This window comes from Oncorhynchus nerka, linkage group LG27, assembly GCF_034236695.1.
Source record: "Oncorhynchus nerka isolate Pitt River linkage group LG27, Oner_Uvic_2.0, whole genome shotgun sequence".
Classification (NCBI taxonomy): Eukaryota; Metazoa; Chordata; class Actinopteri; order Salmoniformes; family Salmonidae; genus Oncorhynchus; species Oncorhynchus nerka.
Genome location: NC_088422.1, coordinates 60341666 through 60362690, shown reverse-complemented (window position 1 = coordinate 60362690; position 21025 = coordinate 60341666). Strand labels below are relative to the sequence as shown.

Sequence of the window (21025 nt, the reverse complement as noted above, 5' to 3'; positions counted from 1 at the left end):
CCATTAGTTCACCACTACAGGGACTCCTTGGGTTATGCTGTAGATTAGGAAAATTAATAAGTATGCACTACTCTTCTAGCTCCTCTTTCTAACCGAAGATGCTGAGAGCTTCACAAAACAAACTCCATTCGTCAATACTAAGATTGTTGAAGTCCACTGTCAAACGATGCTATACATTCCTCTGAATCCAAACAGGAGGGTAAACAGAATAAACATGAAGGCATCCTTCTGACAAATAAATATGGCTTATTTGGCAATTTTTTTTTTTATTGGCCAGAGATTAAAATAAAAAGACAACACCATCCACATGAAATATTTAATCCAAAAAGGTCTTTACTGTGCCCTTTAAAAAATATTTGGTTGGTTTAATAGATTCCTATTAAACAGGAAAAGCAATGTTATGTAACAGGGTATGCCGCTAGGCAGTAAAAGAGCAGTGAAGGCATTGCGTGTGAACAAACATCTCTCCCAAACGGATCAACCTTTAGTTCTAAATTCCACATCATCAATTCCACAGTATTTGCATTTTGAATTATACAATACTTTGTCCACTCAATCACAGACACACAAAAACTAAAACATTTCTCAAATTATCCCTTACATTTAAACACGTTACAGTAACTTTGGTCGGCAAACTATAGACAACCTATAATAAACCCCCTTAGATGGAAATTAAGTGCCAAAGTCTATTATACTAGCCTCAAAAGAGGATTGTTTGAATGATATCCCTTCTTCAAACTCATGAGCTGTGAGCACATTTCTTATTTTCAGCCTTTGGGCTGAAGCACAAAGCATTGGTAATCAACCAATAGGTTATCGTAGAAAGCTTTAAAAATCCAATTAGTGCAAAGAGTCTAATTCAATATTAGAAATGTGCAGCAGTAAATCAGGCAAATACTAATACGGCAGAATTTCAGCATGAGCCATTAACCCATATCTTCCTGCTTGCCGTCCATCAGTGGCTTCTGTTCAGTCGAGTGGCAGCATTAGAGCTTCTAAGGCGTAAGTGTGAGGAGAAGTTAGTGCATGCACCACCACATCACTGCCAATGAGGCAAGAAGGCCCAGCAAGGGCTTGCCAGTGCCAATGGATGTGGCTCCGTTGCATAGATCACCGGTGCAACAGTTGAAGTAGAAGTTTGGTACAGCTGGGAACATCTGGGCCAGTCGATTGTAGTCGCAGTCAGAGTACTTGACGCACTGCCGATACGTCTGTCCCCCTGTGCCAAAGAACATAGGAGTTACAGGGTAACGCAGAGACATGGAGGATTTTCATAATTTGTTTCAGATTACAAATTTTACTGCACCTCTCTCAGTCAGTGTCAGGCAGGCATCCTCATAACTGCAGTCCTGTGATTTTGTGCAGCTCCCTGTGTAATCCTTGCATTTGACACAGCGGATGGCAGATCCTGAGAAAACAAGGTGAGACACTTAGCACCTTCTCATGACTCTGAGCATTTCACATTGGACCAAATCCCAGCAGCTAATCAAAAGGGAAGTGGAGTGATTCATCTAGAAAAACATGTATCCTTGATTGCGATACAGTTTTGGAAAACTTGAACACTGAACTTGATTATCATCCAAAAATAACTTCACAGGTACAAAACAAACTTACTGTTTTATCACAAATTTCCACAGATGTGTTTGTATTGCACTTCCTGAGCTACGCAAAAAAACCTCTGTGGGAATCTTAGAACGGTGCACAATAAATGCATCTTTTGTATTTGTAAAATGATTTTCGGGTGCTATGAAAGTACAGTTTGAGGATTCCAAAACCGTATTGCATGCAGTGATTACTAACTGCTAGACAGAGCATTGTAAATGCGATCCCTATGGCTATACGGCCTTCAGTTTGAGAGCTAGGCGAGACTCAACAGTATCAAAATAACCAACTTCAATGGCAGAGTGTGAAGACAACAAAAAGTATTGCTTACCCAATCCAAATATTGCAAAACAGAACACTAAGCATATCCCAGAATAATTGTTCATGATTTTGATTTTTTCTGACTGTCACGTCTGGAGAGAAAAAAGGAGACAAGAATAATTTATTAAAGCTGGAATCCTTAGTTGCTACATCAATTTTTGGACTTATAAATTAATGATATATACCAATTAATTATTGAAGAATAACATAAAGGCCTCGAATTTAGGTCAACTGTTGTACACCATCAGAGACCAACATATAAACTTGTTTGTAAACAATGTAAATGTGTAAGTGGTTACAGTGGTCACATTTCTCCAGGCCACATCCCTCATCGTATTACCAAAACTGGGGTGTGGTGACTGCTTTGTCATTGTTTCGATTAAGGACTGGTTATAACTAGTGATGGGATTAAAAAACTATTCAATTACATATCTGGATATTATGTTTGACGATATATCATATCATTTTGACCATGTCACAATATACATTTTGCGCTAATTTTCTGTACCTTCACCAGAAGCCCAGTATGTTTCTTTCATAGTTTGTTCACCATCTTTCTAAATAGGCACCTAATTTTTTTCAGCATTTTTATTTCCCTGACTGATCAAAAATAGTTATCATGGCTCTTTCTTGTCCATCGACAGCAGCCATATGGTGAGATATGCTTGGAGATATGCATGTTCGTAAATTCAATCTGGAGTGCAAGAGTGCGCTCATATGGTCTTTTTCGTAAATTCAGAGCCCACATTCCTGGAAGCTCTCTCCGAGAAGTAAATATGGCACTCCAAATTGAATTTACGAACACACATAATATCGTATCGTGACGTCACTGGCAATTCCTATGTCTAGCTAAAATTGCCATTACGAATTCCGGATTACACACAAATGTATTGCCTATGGTCCATGCCTTGTTAAAACACTGCAGAGATGAGAGACAGCTTTATATTTCTATCTGCATATGATATGGATATGGTTTACAGTAACCTGACCAACAGAGTAGCTAGTGATGGCCAAACAACTTGATCAACTGGCCGTACTAAAATTAAATTAACTGCAGTAGTTAACATTAGTTGTGTAAAGTTAGCTAAAATCTATGCACGCTAGACAGCCAACCACATCACATTAACTCTCAAATAGCTACGTTTGTTCATATTTTTGGTTCAAATACACCTATAGTTATTGTTAAGTAATTATTAGGAAGCTGGACATTTTTAACGAAAGAGGAATTTTACTTACCCTGCTTCATCGAACAACGAGAGCAAAATGACAAGCAAGCGCTTCGGAACCCAAAATAACCATGGCCCCTCCCCTTTAGAAAATAAACTGACCACTGCTGGGGAGCGTGGTTCGGCGGTGACCTTATTTTATCCAGATTGGTGGTGACACACCAACCTATTAATAAATCATTCAGTATTATTCAAGGTGGGATGTTATATTCAGGGTACAACCATTTCCATTTCCTAATATTGTATGAGGGTTAGTAATGACTGATTCATTATTTATTCATCTACATATGACATGAACCATACCAAGTTGGAGGTTGAAATGCATTTCAAAATGGCCAACTATTTGGGCTGAAACTCCTATCTTCAGGTAGGCTAACTGACCCCACAACTGTCTGCACCAGTCTGTTTCAGAAAATGAATATCAGAGTAAATTTAACAGCTGGGTTGTACAATGCATCCTTGGAATGTGCTATATAGAGGACAAAATGAACTGAAACTGACAACTGTAATACAGTTGTCATATCAGACTGAATTCTAGTCATAAGAAAGACCAACTTATTGCACCCTACTTTACATTAGTTATCATGACATGAATGGGTGAAATGAGGCTATTGGTTTACACCAGTAGGCCAACACAACAGCTGAACAAAGGAACATTGGTCGGGCCACAACAGAGACCACTTGAGGAATATCTGGCAACATCAAGACACATTCCAAAACAAACAATAGACAATTGTGAGCTTGTCTCAGTATGCCATTTGTGTGGGACCACCCTTGTCATTTTAATGAAACAATTTGATGAATTTCTTTGTGAATTGTGCGTTCAACCTGACACAATCTCTGCAGAAGTGAAAGTTGAACTAAGATCGGCCTATTAAGAAACATTTTGTACAATATTCTTCAATAGGCATCTTGGTTCAACGTTTACTTCTGTAGAGATTGTGTAATGTACTGTATGCACAATTGTTCTCTATCAAAGAGTGTCTTAAAAACATTGATCGCATCCAATTTCCAACTGATTCTTATGAATCTATTTCTCAGTAGCCGCAGGTAATAGAATATAAAAACACAAATGATATCGATGAAATAAATCCATCACAACAATTCATGAACAAAAATCAATGTGCTTACAAATTCAGCATTTAGTGTTTATTTACCCCAAACATAGAAAAACAAAAACACACTTTTATGAAGTAAAAAACAGTGATACTGAACAAATACCTAAATGCAAATCAAATGAGGTTTGAAATTATCATAGAGAATAGCCAGACACTATTGCACAGCTTTGCTAAGTACAAGGGGAAAACAGGATTAAAACAGTCAGTTATTACCCACAAAATATGTCTAGCCATTCATAGACAAGAAGAACAGAAGGCAAACGCCTTAATTCCATATTTTGAGGAAATTATTTTCAAATAATACATAACAGCACACATCTTCCTGGCAACAATGTCAAAGCTAAAACATCTCCTTGGAAAAACTGAATTTGCTCAGCTCAGCCAGGGTATTTTCATGTCCAGTTAAGTACGTGCTGAGATGAGTGGTACACGTGTGCTCAAAGTTGAGATAATGTCCCTCTAATGACCTGAAATTGCACCAGAAAGCAATATAAACCGGACAATATACACTTTCCGATGTATTTTACTTGGACAGTCAAGCAACATTTATTTTAAATGTGGCTCTATACTCCAGCATTTTTAAAATTTGAGATCAAATGTTTCATATGAGGCGACAGCACATAATATCTCCTTTTATATGAGGGTATTTTCAAACATATCTGTTTTACCGTTTAGTAATGAAAGAACTTTAGGTATATTCTATTCTATTAAAGTAGTCAATAGTTTAGTATTTGGTCCCATATTCCTAGCATGCAATGAATACATTAAGCTTGTGACTACATACTTGTTGGATGTATGTGCAGTTTGTTTTGGTTGTGTTTCAGTTTATGTTTCACCCAATAGGAACTGAACAGTGAATAATGTAGTGTCATTTTAGAGTGACTTTTATTGTAAATAAGAATAGATGTTAATGTGGATGCTACCATGCTTATGGATAATCATGAACAAATATTGAATAATGAAGACTGCGAAAGTTACAGAAGAACAAAGATCATACCCCGGGAAAAATGAGAACCGCCTCTGTTTATGGTAATTGTGAGAGGGGAGCATTTTGCGGGGGTATGATCTTTGTTGCTCTGTAATTTACACTTTCTCTTGTTCTTCTGTAAATTCTTTGAATTTGTCCAAAGACTTGAGGAAAAAACAAACAAATGAGACTAGATACAATGCATTCAGAAAGTATTCATACCCCTTGACTTATTCCACATTTTGTTGTGTTACAGCTTGAATTCAAAATAGATTAAATATCACCCATCTACACACAATAACCCATAATGAGAAAGTGAAAACATGTTTTTAGATATTTTTGCAAATGTATTGAAAATAAAAAACATTAACATAAGTATTCACACCCCTGAGTCGTGTGAATGTTAAAATCACCTTTGGGAGTGATTACAGCTGTGAGTCTTTCTGGGTAAGTCTCTAAGCTTTGCACACCTGGATTGTACAATATTTGCACATTATTTTTGCACTGTCAAATTGGTTGTTGATCATTGCTAGACAGCCATTTCCAAGTCTTGCCATAGATTTTCAAGGCTATTTAAGTCAAAGCAGTAACTAGGCCACTCAGGAACATTCAATGTCATCTTGGTAACCAACTCGTGTAGATTTGGCCTTGTATTTTAGGTTATTGTCCTGTTGAAAGGTGAATTTGTCTCTCAGTGTCTGTTAGAAAGCAGACTGAACCAGGTTTTCCTCTAGGATTTTGCTTGTGCTTAGCTCTATGCCGTTTCTTTTTATCCTACAAAAAACTCCCTAGTCCTTGCCGATGACAAGCACACCCAAAAAATGATGCAGCCACCACCTACTTGAAAATATAAGAGTGGTACACAGTGATGTGTTTGCCCCAAACATAACTCTTTGTATTCAGGACAAAGTTAATTTCTTTGTCACATTTTTTGCAGATTTACTTTAGTGACTTATTGCAAACAGGATGCATGTTTTGGAATATGTGTTATTCTGTGCAAGCTTCCTTCTTTTCACTCTGTCAATTAGGTTAGTATTGTGGAGTAACTATACTGAACAAAAATATAAACGCAGAATGTAAAGAGTTGGCACCATGTTTCATGAGCCAAAATAAAATATCCCAGAAATGTTCCATACGCACAAAAAGTTTCTCTTGAAATGTGTGCACAAATTTGTTTACATCCATTTTAGTGAGCATTTCTCCTCCAAGATAATCCAGCCACCTGACAGGTGTAGCATATCAAGAAGCTGATCAAACAATATGATCATTACACAGGGGCACCTTGTGTTGGGGACAATAAAAGGCCACTCTAAAATGTGCAGTTTTGTCACACAACACAGAAGTTTTGAGGGAGCGAGCCATTGTCATGCTGACTGCAAGAATATCCACTAGAGCTTTTGCCAGATAATTTAATGTTAATTTATCTACCATAATTTTAGAGAATTTGGCAGTACGTCCAACCGGTCTCACAACCGCAGATCGGTCTGTAATAAAGCCCCTTTGTGGGGAAAAACTAATACTGATTGGCTGGGCCTGGCTCCCCAGTGGGTGGATTTATGCCCTCCCAGGCCCACCCATTGCTGCGCCCCTGCCCAGTCATGTGAAACCCATAGATTAGGGCCTAATGAGATTTCCTTATAAGAACTATAACGCAGTACATTTGCTTAAATTGTTGCATGTTGGGTTTATATTTTTGTTCAGTATCCTATCTTGTTGATCCATCCTTAGTGTTCTCCTATTGCAGCCATTAAACTCTAACTGTTTTAAAGTCACCATTGGCCTAATGGTGTAATCCCAGAGCGGTTTCCTTCCTCTCCGGCAACTGAGTAAGGAAGGACACCTGTATATTTCTAGTGACTGGATGTATTGATACACCATCCAAAGTGTAATTAATAACTTGACCATGCTCAAAGGGATATTAAACGTCTGCTTTTAAAAAAAAAATACCCAACAGGTGCCCTTCTTTGCGAGGCATTGGAAAACCTCCCTGGTCTTTGTGGTTGAATCTGTGTGACTTTCACTGCTCAACCGAGGGACCTTACAAATAATTGTATGTGTGGGGTACAGAGATGAGGTAGTTATTCAAAAATCATGTTAAACACTATTATTGCACAGAGTGAGTCCATGCAACTTATGTGACTTGTTAAGCAAATCACTTACAAATTTACTCCTGAACCTATTTAGTCTTGCCATAATAAAGGGGTTGAATACTTATTGACTCAAGACATTTCAGCTTTTCATTTTTAATTAACTTGTAAACATTTCTAAAAACATAATTCAACTTTGACATTGTGGTATTACGTGTAGGCCAGGGACACAAAATCTCAAATTATTAAATTTTAAAATTCAGGCTGTAACACAAAATGTGGAAAAAGTAAATGGGTGGGAATATTTTCTGAAGGCACTGTACATAAAGTGCATTCATTTGTAAACAGCAAAACAGATATGTATAGAAATATTCTCAAATAAAAGGTGACATTCTGTACTGTCGCCTCATATAAAACACTTGATGTCAAATTGAAAATGTTGGAGTAGAACCAAATTTACTAATTGTAGCTTCACTGTCCAAATAAATACAGAGGGGTGTGATGCTGTAGCTCATTGTTCAAACATTCAGATTTCTATGAGAAACTGCACACTGATTGGCTGCTTTACTAAACAGTTGTTTGTTTCTGCAGACTTTCAAAGGATCATAGTCATAATCACATTGCAATTAATAAAATATGATATGCATTAATGCATGACAGAGATAATGCATGACAGAGTCAAGCCCACATTAACATGTTCCTGAATATCGATTAGATATACAGACAGCATCCAATGTAGCACAACAGCTTTGATGTGGGCTTCTCTTTGTCATTGTTGTTAGCATATGCAAACATCCCAGCTTTTATGAGTTGTGTGTTTCCATATAATTCCTTGTTTTTTTTTGTTGGTTTGAAAACCACTGGCAGTGACCATCTCTGATTAAGATCATCATAGTTACACATGTTTTTACACTGCTGCAGAAACAGCTGCAATGTAAAAATAAGTCATTTTTGATGATGCATTGACAATACATCCACAGTGGACCTGTAGAGATGCTGTGGCTTTTTATACAAGGAATATGACTACACACACACACTACATACGCCAAGGAAAAAAGGGAATACTCAGGATTTAGATAGAGCACCAATCTACACTTTAGCTCTATGCACTAGGCAGCCAGCTAGAGAATGAACAATGTTACTATTGAAAAAGAGGTGACAACCCTGCTCTCAATAGACAATGTCCAGTTCCAGATCGCTCCATTGTTGAAAAAAAAGAAAACAAACAATGGAGCGATCTGGGATTTACATGGGAGGGCATATTGCAGAGGCTGTGGTAGTATCTCATCGAGCTGGGGTGGAAAAGTTCACACAGGGCAATGACTATCAGCCAATGGTAAATACAGCTTTACAAACAAAAACAAAATTTACTCTTATGTAATTGTGAAAGTCCTTCCTAGCCCCTTTCCTAATTGAGTCCTGTGGTGAGAAAAGTGTATCAGATGTGGCGTGGGCATCGTCCCCCTGGGGCTGCCATATTAATGCCTCGAAGCTCACCCTCATTATGGTCATCGGTGTCTGACGAGTTGTCTTCGTTAAAAGATGCACTTGAAACATCCCTTGCCGATCCCTGCTGATGGGGGGGAGCTAATATTAAACCAAGTTCTTGTTTCAAAACTTTACCATTTGTTGTATTACCAAAAATGGACAAATAAAAAGACCAACAAAACATTTTAATTGAATAACCCTAACCTAAAAGTTGGCCCTGATCATTGATTTACCAAGTTTCTTAAAACTGAATCCAATTGTTACTCATCTCCATCTCATAAACCATAAAACACTTACCGACCGTACAATTGACTCACGGAACGGAGGGCAAACCATGTGAAAGCGGGGGATGCAGACGTCGAAGATCTCCTCTTTGTTCTTGAGGCGGTGGAAGGTGTAGTGGCCTTCCATGTACTCTGAGGTAGTAGAGAAGGTCGTGCAGCTGGCGTACTCATGTACTTTACCCGGAGTCATCACCGGGAACTCTCCTGCAGACAATGTCATGCGGTTAGTATATCTCTTGCATAAATTACTGATGAAATGTTAACTCATTTAATTAGTATAACATGACAATTACATTAGTAATCTGTTAGCTGTAAATCATTCTTTGATCATAACAGGTTTTTGCCCTCTGCTACCAAATGGAGACAATTAACAATGAAACATTATGGTAAGTCTACGGAATCCTCTCTAGTCTAGTCACCTACCAACAACGCCTGGCCCACGGACCTCCTCCACGTTTCCATTAGCATTGGTGATCTTCCAATAACGACTGTCCAGTTGGCAAGCATTCTCAGGGAGGGCATCCTTTGCCATTTCAATCCTGAGGGTAGAATTTAATGCATAAGGTTAGGGGAAGTTATGACAGGTGTATTATGATCCATTTACACATTTATCTTTTAAAATCATCATCAGGAGCTGAAATCAGGAGGTGAAATAGTGGTACCTGATCCGATAGGTGAAGAAGAAATGTGGAGGATGCACAGAGCTAAGCTCCGGTAAGAAAGAGGTAGACACTGAAACAGTAATATCCCCCGTGGTGGCAACACACTGCTTATCATGGACGTACCTGTGAATAGTGAAAAAGCTTATTAAACCTTCAAAATCCGTTGGAAGCCTTGCTTTGAATGTTTGTTAACTACATATTAGGGTTGTCCCGACCCAACAAAAATCTTGGTCGACCAAGAGTTGTCTGTTCATTCGACCAATCGATTGGCCAACATTTTTTTTAACGTGTATTTTTCCATATATAGACACATCCTATGTGTTTTAATCGAATCAACTACAGTGCATTCGGGGCTCCTGAGTGGCGCAGCGGTCTAAGGCACTGCATCTCAGTGCTAGAGGCGTCAGACATGTATCACAACCGGCCAAGATTGGGAGTCCCATAAGGCGGCACACAACTGGCCCAGCGTCGTCTGGGTAGGCCGTCATTGTAAATAAGAATTTGTTCTTAACTGACTTGCCTAGTTAAATAAATAAAATTTTCAGACCCCTGGACTTTTTCCACATTTTGTTACATTAGACTTATTCTAAAATGGATTACACATTTTCCCCTCACCAATCTGCACACAATACCCCATAATGACAAAGCAATAACAGGTTTGACATTTTTGAAAATGTATTAAAAAATAAAACAGAAATCCGTAAGTTTACATACACCTTAGTCAAATACATTTAAACTCGGTTTTTCACAATTCCTGACATTTAATCCTAGTAAAAATTCCCTGTCTTAGGTCAGCTAGGATCACCACATTAATAGTAGAGTAATAGTCAGAGTAATAGTAGAGAATTATTTATTTCAGCTTTTATTTCTTTCATCACATTCACAGTGGGTCAGAAGTTTACATACTCATTTAGTATTTGGTAGCATTGCCTTTAAAATTGATTAAATTGGGTCAAACGTTCCAGGTAGCCTTCCACAAGCTTCCCACAAAAAGTTGGGTGAATTTTGGCCCATTCCTCCTGACAGAGCTGGTGCAACTGAGTCAAGTTTGTAGGCCTCATTGCTCGTACACACTTTTTCCAGTTCTGCCCACAAATGTTCTATAGGATTGAGGTCAGGGCTTTGTGATGGCCACTCTAATACCTTGACTTTGTTGTCCTTAAGCCATTTTGCCACAACCTTGGAAGTATGCTTGTTTGTTTCCCCCTGAGGTCTTGGCTGATCTATTTTTATTTTCCCATGATGTCAAGCAAAGAGGCACTGAGTTTGAAGATAGGCCTTGAAATACATCCACAGGTACACCTCCAATTGACTCACATGATGCCAATTAGCCTATCAGATGCTTCTAAAGACATGGCATCATTTTCTGGAATTTTCCAAGCTGTTTTAAAGGCACAGTCAACGTAGTGTATATAACTATAACTAACTATTGACCCACTGGAATTGTGAAATAATCTGTTTGTAAACAATTGTTGGAAAAATTACTTGTGTCATGCACAAAGTAGATGTCCTAACCGCCTTGCCAAAACTACAGTTGAAGTCAGAAGTTTACATTCACTTAGGTTGGAGTCATTAAAACACTCCACAAATGTCTGGTTAACAAACTATAGTTTTGGCAAGGCGGTTAGGACATCTACTTCGTGTGCATGACAAGTAATTATTCCAACAATTGTTTACAACCATCTCTGCAGCACTCAGCACACACACCAATCAGGCCTTCGTGGTAGAGTGGCCAGACTGAAGCCACTCCTCAGTAAAAGGCACATGACAGCCCGTTGGAGTTTGCCAAAAGGAAACAAGATTCTCTGGTCTGAGCGTCGCGCCTGGAGGAAACCTGGCACCATCCCTACGGTGAAGCATTGTGGTGGCAGCATCATGCTGTGGGGATGTTTTCAGCCTAAGTAAGTTATGGTATTAAGACTAAACAGGATACGCTCTTAGGCCTGAAAATCAAATGGTGGTTATACAAGACTATGAAAATAGATGATAATGACATTACATGGAGCATTATTATAATTATCAATAATATAATTTGAACAGTGTAAACAATAAATTATAAACAATACCAGATATGCTGTTATGACAAAATTAAGTGTAAAGCCTTTATTACAGCAAAGCAAAGATTAAAAACAGACAAATATGTGAAATTGTTTACTTGACATGTCATTGCGTGATGCTTGGTGCTCATGGAATCAGTAGGCTATTAAACAAACACTCAAACAGGCAACAGAAGCAGGATCTGTCTTATTTCTGTAGATATACAGTACCAGTCAAAAGTTTGGACACACCTACTCATTTAAGGGTTTTTCTTTATTTGGACTATTTTCCACATTGTAGAATAATAGGGAAGACATCAACACCATGAAATAACACATATGGAATTATGTAGTAACCAAAAAAAGTGTTAAATCTAAAATGTATTTTAGTCTTCAAAGTAGCCACCCTTTGCCTTGATGACAGCCTTGCACACACTTGGAATTCTCTCAACCAGCTTCATGAGGTAGTCACCTGGAATGCATTTAAATTAACAGGTGTGCCTGGTTAAAAGTTCATTTGTGGAATTTCCTTCCTTCCCAATGCTTTTGAGCCAATCAGTTGTGTTGTGACAAGGTAGGGGTGGTATACAGAAGATAGCCCTATTTGGTAGAACACCAAGTCTATATTATGGCAAGAACATCTCAAATAAGCAAAGAGAAACAACAGTCCATCATTACTTTAAGGAAAATGTCAAGAACCTTGAACGTTTCTTCAAGTGCAGCTGCAAAAACCATCAAGCGCTATGATGAATCTGGCTCTCATGAGGACGGTCTCAGGAATGGAAGACCCAGAGTTACCTCTGCTGCAGAGGATAAGTTCATTACAGTTACCAGCCTCAGAGGTTGCAGCCCAAATAAAAGCCACAGAGTTCAAGTAACAGACACATCTCAACATCAACTGTTCAGAGGAGACTGCGTGAATCAGGCCTTCATGGTCAAATTGTAGAAAACACTTCTAAAGGAAACCAACAAGAAGGGACTTGCTTGGGCCAAGAAACACAAGCAATTGACATTAGACCAGTGGAAATCTGTCCTTTGGTCTGAAGAGTGCACATTTTTTTTATTTTTGGTTCCAACCGCTGTCTTTGTGAGATGCAGAGTAGGTGAACGGATGATGTTCGCATGCGTGGTTCCCACCGTGAAGCATGGAGGAGGTGGCGTTATGGTGCTTTGCTGGTGACACGGTCTGATTTATTTAGATTTTAAGGCACACTTAACCAGCATGGCTACCACAGCATTCTGCAGCAATACGCCATCCCATCTGGTTTGTGCTTAGTGGGACTATCATTTGTTTTTCAACAGGACAATGACGCAACACACCTCCAGCCTGTGTATTTGAGCAAGAAGGAGAGTGATGGAGTGCTGCATCAGATGACATGGCCTCCACAAGCACCCAACCTTAACCCAATTGAGATGTTTGAGATAAGTTGGACCGCAGAGTGCAGGAAAAGCAGCCAACAAGTGCTCAGCATATGTGGGAACTCCAAAACTGTTGGAAAAGCATTCCAGGTGAAGCTGGTTACGAGAATGCCAAGAGTCTGCAAAGCTGTCATCAAGGCAACGGGTGCCTACTTTGAAGATTCTCAAATATAAAATATATTTATTTGTTAAACACTTTTTTTGGTTACTACATGATTCCATGTGTTATTTCATAGTTTGTCTTCACTATTATTCTACAATGTAGAAAATAGTAAAAATAAAGAAAAACCCTTGAATTAGTAGGTGTGTCCAAACTTTTGACTGGTACTGTATATCTTTTTTTGCTACTGCTCGACTAAATAAATCGTGGTCGACCAACAGCCTATCGACCAAACAATCGACCAGTCGACGACATGGAGTCAGCCTTACTACATATTGCCATAATGACACAGAAACTACGACCTTCCTGCATGTGCCTGTTAGGTATTCCAGAAAGGGAAAGTTAATGGAGGTTACCTGAAGATCTGATCCCGGATGATGGGGTATTCTCCTGTTACCACATTATGGACGTATGAGGTAAACCACTCAGTAAAACTGGACCCTAAAGTGAGAAATTAGAGTAAGAGGAAGCAAAATAATGAGAAAGTGTGAGACACTGCATTAGAAGTTCAAACCCATATGTTGAGGAACTAACACATTGAATATCAATAAATATTAATTTAGCAAATAATCCAGAGTTCCATTTTTTTATTCATCGTAAATAAGAATTTGTTCTTAACTGACTTGTCTAGTTAAATAAAGGTTAATTAAATGATTCCATTCATGGAGTGTTGTGTTGTATTTATTTATATTTGAAGAATAGGAGCAGTGCCTTCCTGTTTAAGTAAGATTGGTGAGAGATTAACCGGGCGCTGCATCCTCTGTACCTTGAACAAATCCAAGAAGTGCATAATAACCTAGTTGTTAAGCGTCCAAATAAAAGTTTACAATTGCTCAACTTGCAGTGAGATGTTGCAATGAAACATTTTCACACAACCTAACTGAAATATTTGTAACAAACTAATAGCTCATCATACCTGTGATGAACATGTCAATTGCAGATGGATCTTGTGCCATTTGATCCTATAATAGAAAAATGTAGAACAATCCTATTAGTCATCCATTAGTCAGTGGTGTAAAGTACTTAAGTAAAAATTGTTAAAAGTACTACTTAAGAAGTTTTGGGCTATCTGTACTTTACTATTTATATTTTTGACAACTTTTACTCCACTACGTTCCTAAAGAAAATAATGTTCTTTTTACTCCATACATTCTTCCTGACACCCAAAAGTACTCGTTATATTTCAAATGCTTAGCAGGACAGGAAAATTGTCAAATTCACAAACGTATCAAGAGAACCTCCCTGGTCATCCCTACTGCCTCTGATCTGGCGGACTCACTAAACACAAATGCTTTGTATGTAAATTATGTCTGAGTGTTGGAGTGTGTCCCAGGCTATCCTTAAATTTAAAAATAAAAATTGTGCTGTCTGGTTTGCTTAATATATGGAATGTGAAATTATTTATACTTCATTAATTTTTTTATACTTAAGTATATCTTAAGATATTTATAATTTTACTCAAGTATTATTTTACTGGGTGACTTTTACTCGAGTCATTTTCTATTAAGATATCTTTACTTTTACTCAAGTATGACAATTGGGTACTTTTTCCACCACTGCCATTAGTTAATTTCCATTATTCAACATTATCTCCTGCCTGTGGTGAGATACCATAGCTAGAAAAGGGCTGCCCCCAGTGGCAAAGAGTTGTCCTTGCCCCAGACAAGTTACGAAACGTAAACACTGAAAGCTGTTTGCAACTGACGTGGTGAGATAGCTAGAAAATGGCTCCCCCCAGTTGCAATGGGTATATCTGTCCCAAATACTGAAAGTTATAACACTCAAATTAAGGAGTGGTTTATTATTACTAAGCGATGCTACCCACTTCCTTATTATTTTCATCCTTAACCTGTGTGTGAGAATAAAAGGCTGTCCCCTAGTTGTAATTGGGGAGGGGGCCGGGGTCTCATATGAAAACTGACCGGGCAGTGGTAGAAGATCTCGCTGCAGCTGCGGCCCTCAGTGCCCTCCAGGGCCATGTATTGGCTGAGGCCTGTGTGGAAGCAGAAGGTGAGGGGCAAACACTGCCTCATGCCCTTGCGCTGCTGAAAGCCACCTGCTGCCGTTTCAATATCCAGCAGGTCCTCTGAGCGGTAGTGGTTAGACAAGGCCATACTTCCCATTAACCTGGAAGAAAATAGGGGTAGATCATTTTTACCATAAGTATACTTTTATTTAAATTTGTTCATGTAAATTCATCTTATTCAGCTCAGCAGCACAAAAAAATAAATAGACAAACAATTATTTGAATTGATGAATTCTCATACCCAGGAACGACCAGCTTCTGCCCATTGTGTATCCGGTATGAGCACCGATAGTCATTTGAAAGCTTGCAACAAATCTGGGCCTCAATGCCATCCAGCTCTTCCTCCTTTGCTCCCTCTGCTCAGGGGAAATCATAAAATGACTTAGGCAAGGTATGGATTTTCTATCCAATACATTTGGAAATCCATCAACATATTGGTTGAAGGTTAAGATCATTTTCTACTTTTTTTACATAACCTTTATTTAACTAGGCAAGTCAGTTAAGAACAAAACCTTATTTACAATGACGGCCTAGGAACAGTGGGATAACTGTCTTGTTCAGGGGCAGTACGACAGATTTTTTACCTTGTCAGCTCGGGGATTCGATCTAGCAACCTTTCGGTTAGTGTCCCAACGCTCTAACTGGGCTACCTGCCGCCCCAATAAGGCCTAATGGTTCCATTGAACCATCCCACAGCTATCAAATCCCCTAAAGTGGTGATGTGTATTCCTTGTGGAGGTTTACCTTTGAGAGAGGCAATCATCCTGGGGCACTGCTGATCAAGGTATCTCTTCAGGTCATCCCAGGCTTTCTTCAGGGTGCCATAGTGATCAATGTAACGACCCAAGTCAGCATAGAACTCTCGGAAGAGTTCCTTCCAGGTTTGAACCTTCTGAATTTTGTCTGACCTGCTCAACAACAACAAAATATTTAGCTTAATAAAAAATATCTGTATAATTTCTTTTTGCAAAATAAACACATTCAATACAAACATTCCTAATTATTACATCAAATAAGAGATGAAAAGAATGTTGGTCCAACCCATTTTGAATCCTTTTCAATTTGAAACGTTTTTATGTGAATGTTTTGCTGTTACTCTTCACCACAAACCAGAGGAAGTTAACTACAAACTCTACTCTTTGCTAGACAAGATTCTCATACACAGGCTTTACACTGTCCATAGGCTGATGAAATCCATGTTTTTTGTTGTTGATCAACAGACTTACTCAGTTAAGAGCCAATGTTTCAAACAGAGGCCTTTCCATAATGGGTTGTGACCGGAAAGCTCGTTGAGTCGTCTACTCACAAAACTGCAACTATGGATAGAAAATAAAAAAGTTATTGCTAGTTAGCAGGTTCTTTGCATGAATTTCGGTATATCAGGATGTGATGGTGCGATACCTGTAGAAATTCAATCAGCTGACAGCTAGCTAGCTCAAATTAGCTGTTACAGTTGAAGACAGAAGTTTACATAAACCTTAGACAAAAATATTTAAAAACTCAGTATTTCATCATTCCTGACATTTAATGCATGTAAAAATGTCCTGTCTTAGGTCAGCTAGGGTCACCACTTTATTTTATTAATATAAAATGTCAGAATAATAGCAGAGAATGATTTATTTCAGTTTTTATCACATTCCCAGTGGGTCAGCAGTTTACATACACTCAATTAGTATTTGATAGAATTACCTTTAAATTATTTAACTTGGGTCAAACGTTTCAGGTAGCCTTCCACAAGCTTCCCACAATAAGTTGGGTGAATTTTGCCCCATCCCTCCTGACAGAGCTGGTGAAACTGAGTCAGGTTTGTAGGCCTCCTTGCTCGCACACACTTTTTCAGTTCTGCCCACAAATTCTCCATAGGATTGAGGTCAGGGCTTTGTGATGGCCACTCCAGTACCTTGACTTTGTTGTCCTAAGCCATTTTGTCACAACTTTGGAAGTATGCTTGGGGTCATTGTCCATTTGGAAGACCCATTTGCGACCAAGCTTTAAGTTCCTGCTTAACTGATGTCTTGAGATGTTGCTTCAATATATCCACATCATTTTCCATCCTCATGATGCCATCTATTTTGTGAAGTGCGCCAATCCCTCCTGCAGCAAAGCACCCCCACAACATGATGCTGCCACCTTCACAGTTGGGATGGTGTTCTTTGGCTTGCCACCTTCCCCCTTTTTCCTCCAAACATAAAGATGGTCATTATGGCCAAACAGTTATATTTTTGTTTCATCACACCAGAGGACATTTCTCAAAAAAGTACGATCTTTGTCCCCATGTGCAGTTGCAAACCGTAGTCTGGCTTTTTTATGGTGGCTTTGGAGCAGTGGCTTCTTCCTTGAAGAGCGGCCTTTCAGGTTATGTTGATATAGGACTCGTTTTACTGTGGATATATTTGCACTTTTCTCACCAAAGTACGTTCATCTCTAGGAGACAGAACGTTTCTCCTTTCTGAGTGGTATGACGGCTGCGTGGTCCCATGGTGTTTATACTTGCGTACTATTGTTTTTACATATGAACGTGGTACCTTCAGGCGTTTGGAAATTGCTCCCAAGGATGAACCAGACTTGTGGAAGTCTACCATTTTTTTTCTGAGGTCTTAGCTGATTTATTTTGATTTTCCCATGATGTCAAGCAAAGAGGCACTGAGTTTGAAGGTAGACCTTGAAATACATCCACAGGTACACCTCCAATTCACTCAAATGATGTCAATTAGCCTATCAGAAGCTTCTAAAGCCATGACATCATTTTCTGGAATTTTCCAAGCTGTTTATAGGCACAGTCAACTAAGTGCATGTAAACTTCTGACCCACTGGAATTGTGATACAGTGAATTATAAATTAAATAATCTGTCTGTAAACAATTGTTGGAAAAATTACTTGTCATGCACAAAGTAGATGTCCTAACTGACTTGCCAAAACCAAAGTTTGTTAACAAGACATTTGTGGAGTGGTTGAAAAACGAGTTTTAATGACTCCAACCTAAGTGTATGTAAACTTCCGACTTCAACTGTATAAGACGGCAAAGCTAGCTTGCTATTTATACTAGCTAGCCAATTTCTCTTGAAATCACACTTCATACAGGGAAGAATAATTTGAGGCTTATAAAATCAATAGATCCAGGTTAGCATTAGCTAGCTCGGACGCTAATAGTCTGGCAAATAAGTAGCTCTCAAGAACCCAAGGTGTATACCAAACATTATCGATATACTGTAAAGATACATGTCTCTCCGCCCTAACCTTCTTGCCCTTTGTGCTGTTGTCTGTGCCCAATAATGTTTGTACTATGTTGTGCTGTTGCCATGTTGTGTTGCTACCATGTTGCTATCATGTGCTGCTGCCGAGCTATGTTGTTGTCTTAGGGCTCTCTTTATGTAGTGTTGCGTTGTCTCTTGTCATGATGTGTGTTTTGTCCTCATAAATAAATACTTTTTTTTTTATCCCAACCCCCGTCCCCGCAGGAGGCCTTTTGGTAGGCCGTCAATTGTAAATAAGAATTTGTTCTTAACTGACTTGCCTAGTTAAATAAAAATAAAAAACAATGTCCACAAAGCGGCACTGCAGGCTGTAAAGCTCCAGCCTATCGGTTCCGCCTGTTTTCAATGGAGATGCTATGTTACTAGCCTCATGTCATGAATATGCATTGCCATTCTGATATAAAGTGTTCTCAAAGTTGCCCGGATGTAAATGTCTTCCTTATATCAATACACTCCGTAACAACATAAGCATTACCAAACTTCTATTCGATCAAATAAATCTCACAGAACAAATAAGCCATACATTTTTTTGATGACCAAATTTGACACTCTCTCATTGACCTCCATACAAAAACACCTTGCTTGGTGGGCAAAACTAAAAAACACCACCCGCTGGAGGGACAAAGATTTTCAGCCGAGTTGGGCCTCTCTTCGTCTTTGGGTATACCCAGATTACAGCCTGCACCCCTTGGGTTCTCAGCTCACAGTACTGATCACAGGTGACTCCCTCATGAACTATAATCCCTGCTCTCCGTTCAATACCGACACTCTGTCTAAACGCAAATACACCTCACTAGCGATAAGGTATTGTAAACATTTGGAACTTAACTTTCATACTAGTGAGAAATAATCTTTAAAATACAAAATATACACTTAGGGTCTGCAGTTTTTCATGTAAATTAATCTTATTCAGCTGCACAAAAAACAAATCTAGACAAATAATTATTTAGATTCAAGTACTCTCATACCCAGGAACGACCAGCTTCTGCCCATTGTGGCTGTTTTCTGTCATGCTGTCTTTAAAGCAAGTACAAGAAACGGTAGATCTGTTCTGTGTGCTATTTATATGATTCCTCTTCCTAAATTTAGTTTTGAGTCTTTTACATTTGGTGTTGTACACCAGGTTCAAACAGCTGAAAAACAATATTGTTCGGTTATTGAAAATATATTTCACAGCGGTTTAGATTGTGGAATGATTCTCAACACTATGCATTGCTTTGTCATATAAACAAAACAATTTGCAACCAGGAAATGGCGGAGCGATTTCTGCATATCGCACATTTAAGTTCCAAATGTTTCGAAAATTGTATCCCGTGCTGGGCTCTTTTTGTTTATACAGAGCATTTGTGTACAGCGTCGGAGCGTCTACAGGCGGCAGACAGCTTTGGGAATAGACGCGGTATAATGTCTAATAACATTTACAGTCTAATTTGAATGGGATAGCGGAGAAGTAACATTAGCTAGCTACAACAACAAGACATCTGAAACCAAAACAAACCATTATGCTGCTTTAATATCAAAGTGGGAAGGTGGTAATTATCAGCTGTGAAGTCATAAAAACAAGTTGGCTGCATTCAAGTGCTTTGAACTCGTTGAGAAACACTGATTGGCTGATGGCCAACAAGCCCAATCAACTTAAAGTAGAGCTATCATGCTTGTAAACAAATTAGTGTTAATTAGTGTATTATTTTATAAATAATAAATGTTACTGCCGAAAATGCTGTTATCTAGGTCATTTCTTAGTAGGTGACGTGGGCAATGGATAGACATTGCCCATTAGTAATTACCAGTTGGAGGGGCGTTAAAGTGGATTCTTTATGTAACTACTAAATACCACCTTCCCACTTGGTTAGGAACGCAGCATTAGCCTAGCTACTAGCCAACCCTAGCTAGCGACGGTAAATTAGCTCACGGCTAATTGAAAGTTACATTTTTATGCAATAAATATACCTGCAACTGTCATATTGAATAAGACTAATGACCAAACAATCAGGAAAGACAACACAGTGTCATGCAATAGCAAGCTAGCTAGTAAACAAAAGTGAATTATTTGCTTAGCTAACAACATCTTGAGAACGCTAACTATAACCAGCTTCTGTAGCTAAGCATAGCTCTATTACGCAACATAAACTCGTAATGTATTTTGTGCACAGGCATTTATCCCTCTGAAGCGTGTTATACATACCTGATCAAATCTCTAAAGTCAAGAAAAGATAACATTAACAGCAAAGGATCGGAGGGTAAATTGTTCAAGCTTAGCTCCATGGACGCTGCCATTTTGGAACCTGGAGTTTCGCTTCAAGTCCCGCCCCATCTATTGTGACAGAGTTTCCGCATGCTTTCTTGTTATCAAATAGTTCGCACATGGGGAGTGG

At 38.7% G+C, this 21025-nt stretch overlaps 2 protein-coding genes across 3 annotated transcripts; both read right to left on the bottom strand.

Annotated features, from left to right (window-relative positions):
* Nucleotides 1–240: 240 nt before the first annotated feature.
* cd59a (CD59 molecule (CD59 blood group) a) lies at nucleotides 241–3258 on the bottom strand. The gene is made up of 4 exons (XM_029638868.2): nucleotides 3160–3258; nucleotides 1934–2015; nucleotides 1307–1408; nucleotides 241–1219 (listed from the first exon to the last, which is right to left on the bottom strand). Exons 2-4 carry the CDS (start codon nucleotides 1986–1988, stop codon nucleotides 1020–1022), a joined length of 357 nt encoding a protein of 118 aa, XP_029494728.1. The 5' UTR covers nucleotides 1989–2015; nucleotides 3160–3258; the 3' UTR covers nucleotides 241–1019.
* A 1025-nt stretch (nucleotides 3259–4283) lies between these two features.
* Nucleotides 4284–20966, bottom strand: fbxo3 (F-box protein 3). Of its 2 annotated transcripts, none has more exons than XM_029638866.2 (11): nucleotides 20836–20966; nucleotides 16623–16712; nucleotides 16141–16304; nucleotides 15638–15752; nucleotides 15293–15497; nucleotides 14287–14332; nucleotides 13727–13811; nucleotides 9756–9878; nucleotides 9517–9632; nucleotides 9107–9297; nucleotides 4284–8891 (listed from the first exon to the last, which is right to left on the bottom strand). In XM_029638866.2, the coding sequence occupies exons 1-11, from the start codon at nucleotides 20925–20927 to the stop codon at nucleotides 8760–8762; spliced, it is 1359 nt and encodes a 452-aa protein (XP_029494726.1). In that variant the 5' UTR covers nucleotides 20928–20966; the 3' UTR covers nucleotides 4284–8759. The 2 variants fall into 2 exon arrangements, with proteins under 2 accessions (XP_029494726.1, XP_029494725.1); XM_029638865.2 differs by having other exon boundaries at nucleotides 4284–8894; nucleotides 20836–20965.
* Between the last annotated feature and the right edge of the window lie 59 nt (nucleotides 20967–21025).

Coding starts and splice junctions, on each gene's coding strand:
- fbxo3 (XM_029638865.2), bottom strand. CDS start 20,927: ATGGCAGCGTCCATGGAGCTAAGCTTGAACAATTTACCCTCCGATCCT. Junction 9,633..9,755: donor TTCTTCACCTATCGGATCAG/GTACCACTATTT, acceptor TTCTACCCTCAG/GATTGAAATGGCAAAGGATG. Junction 8,895..9,106: donor GTGAGTCAATTGTACGGTCG/GTAAGTGTTTTA, acceptor CCCCCCCATCAG/CAGGGATCGGCAAGGGATGT.
- cd59a (XM_029638868.2), bottom strand. CDS start 1,988: ATGAACAATTATTCTGGGATATGCTTAGTGTTCTGTTTTGCAATATTT. Junction 1,409..1,933: donor TTTTGCAATATTTGGATTGG/GTAAGCAATACT, acceptor TTGTTTTCTCAG/GATCTGCCATCCGCTGTGTC. Junction 1,220..1,306: donor CCTGACACTGACTGAGAGAG/GTGCAGTAAAAT, acceptor TCTTTGGCACAG/GGGGACAGACGTATCGGCAG.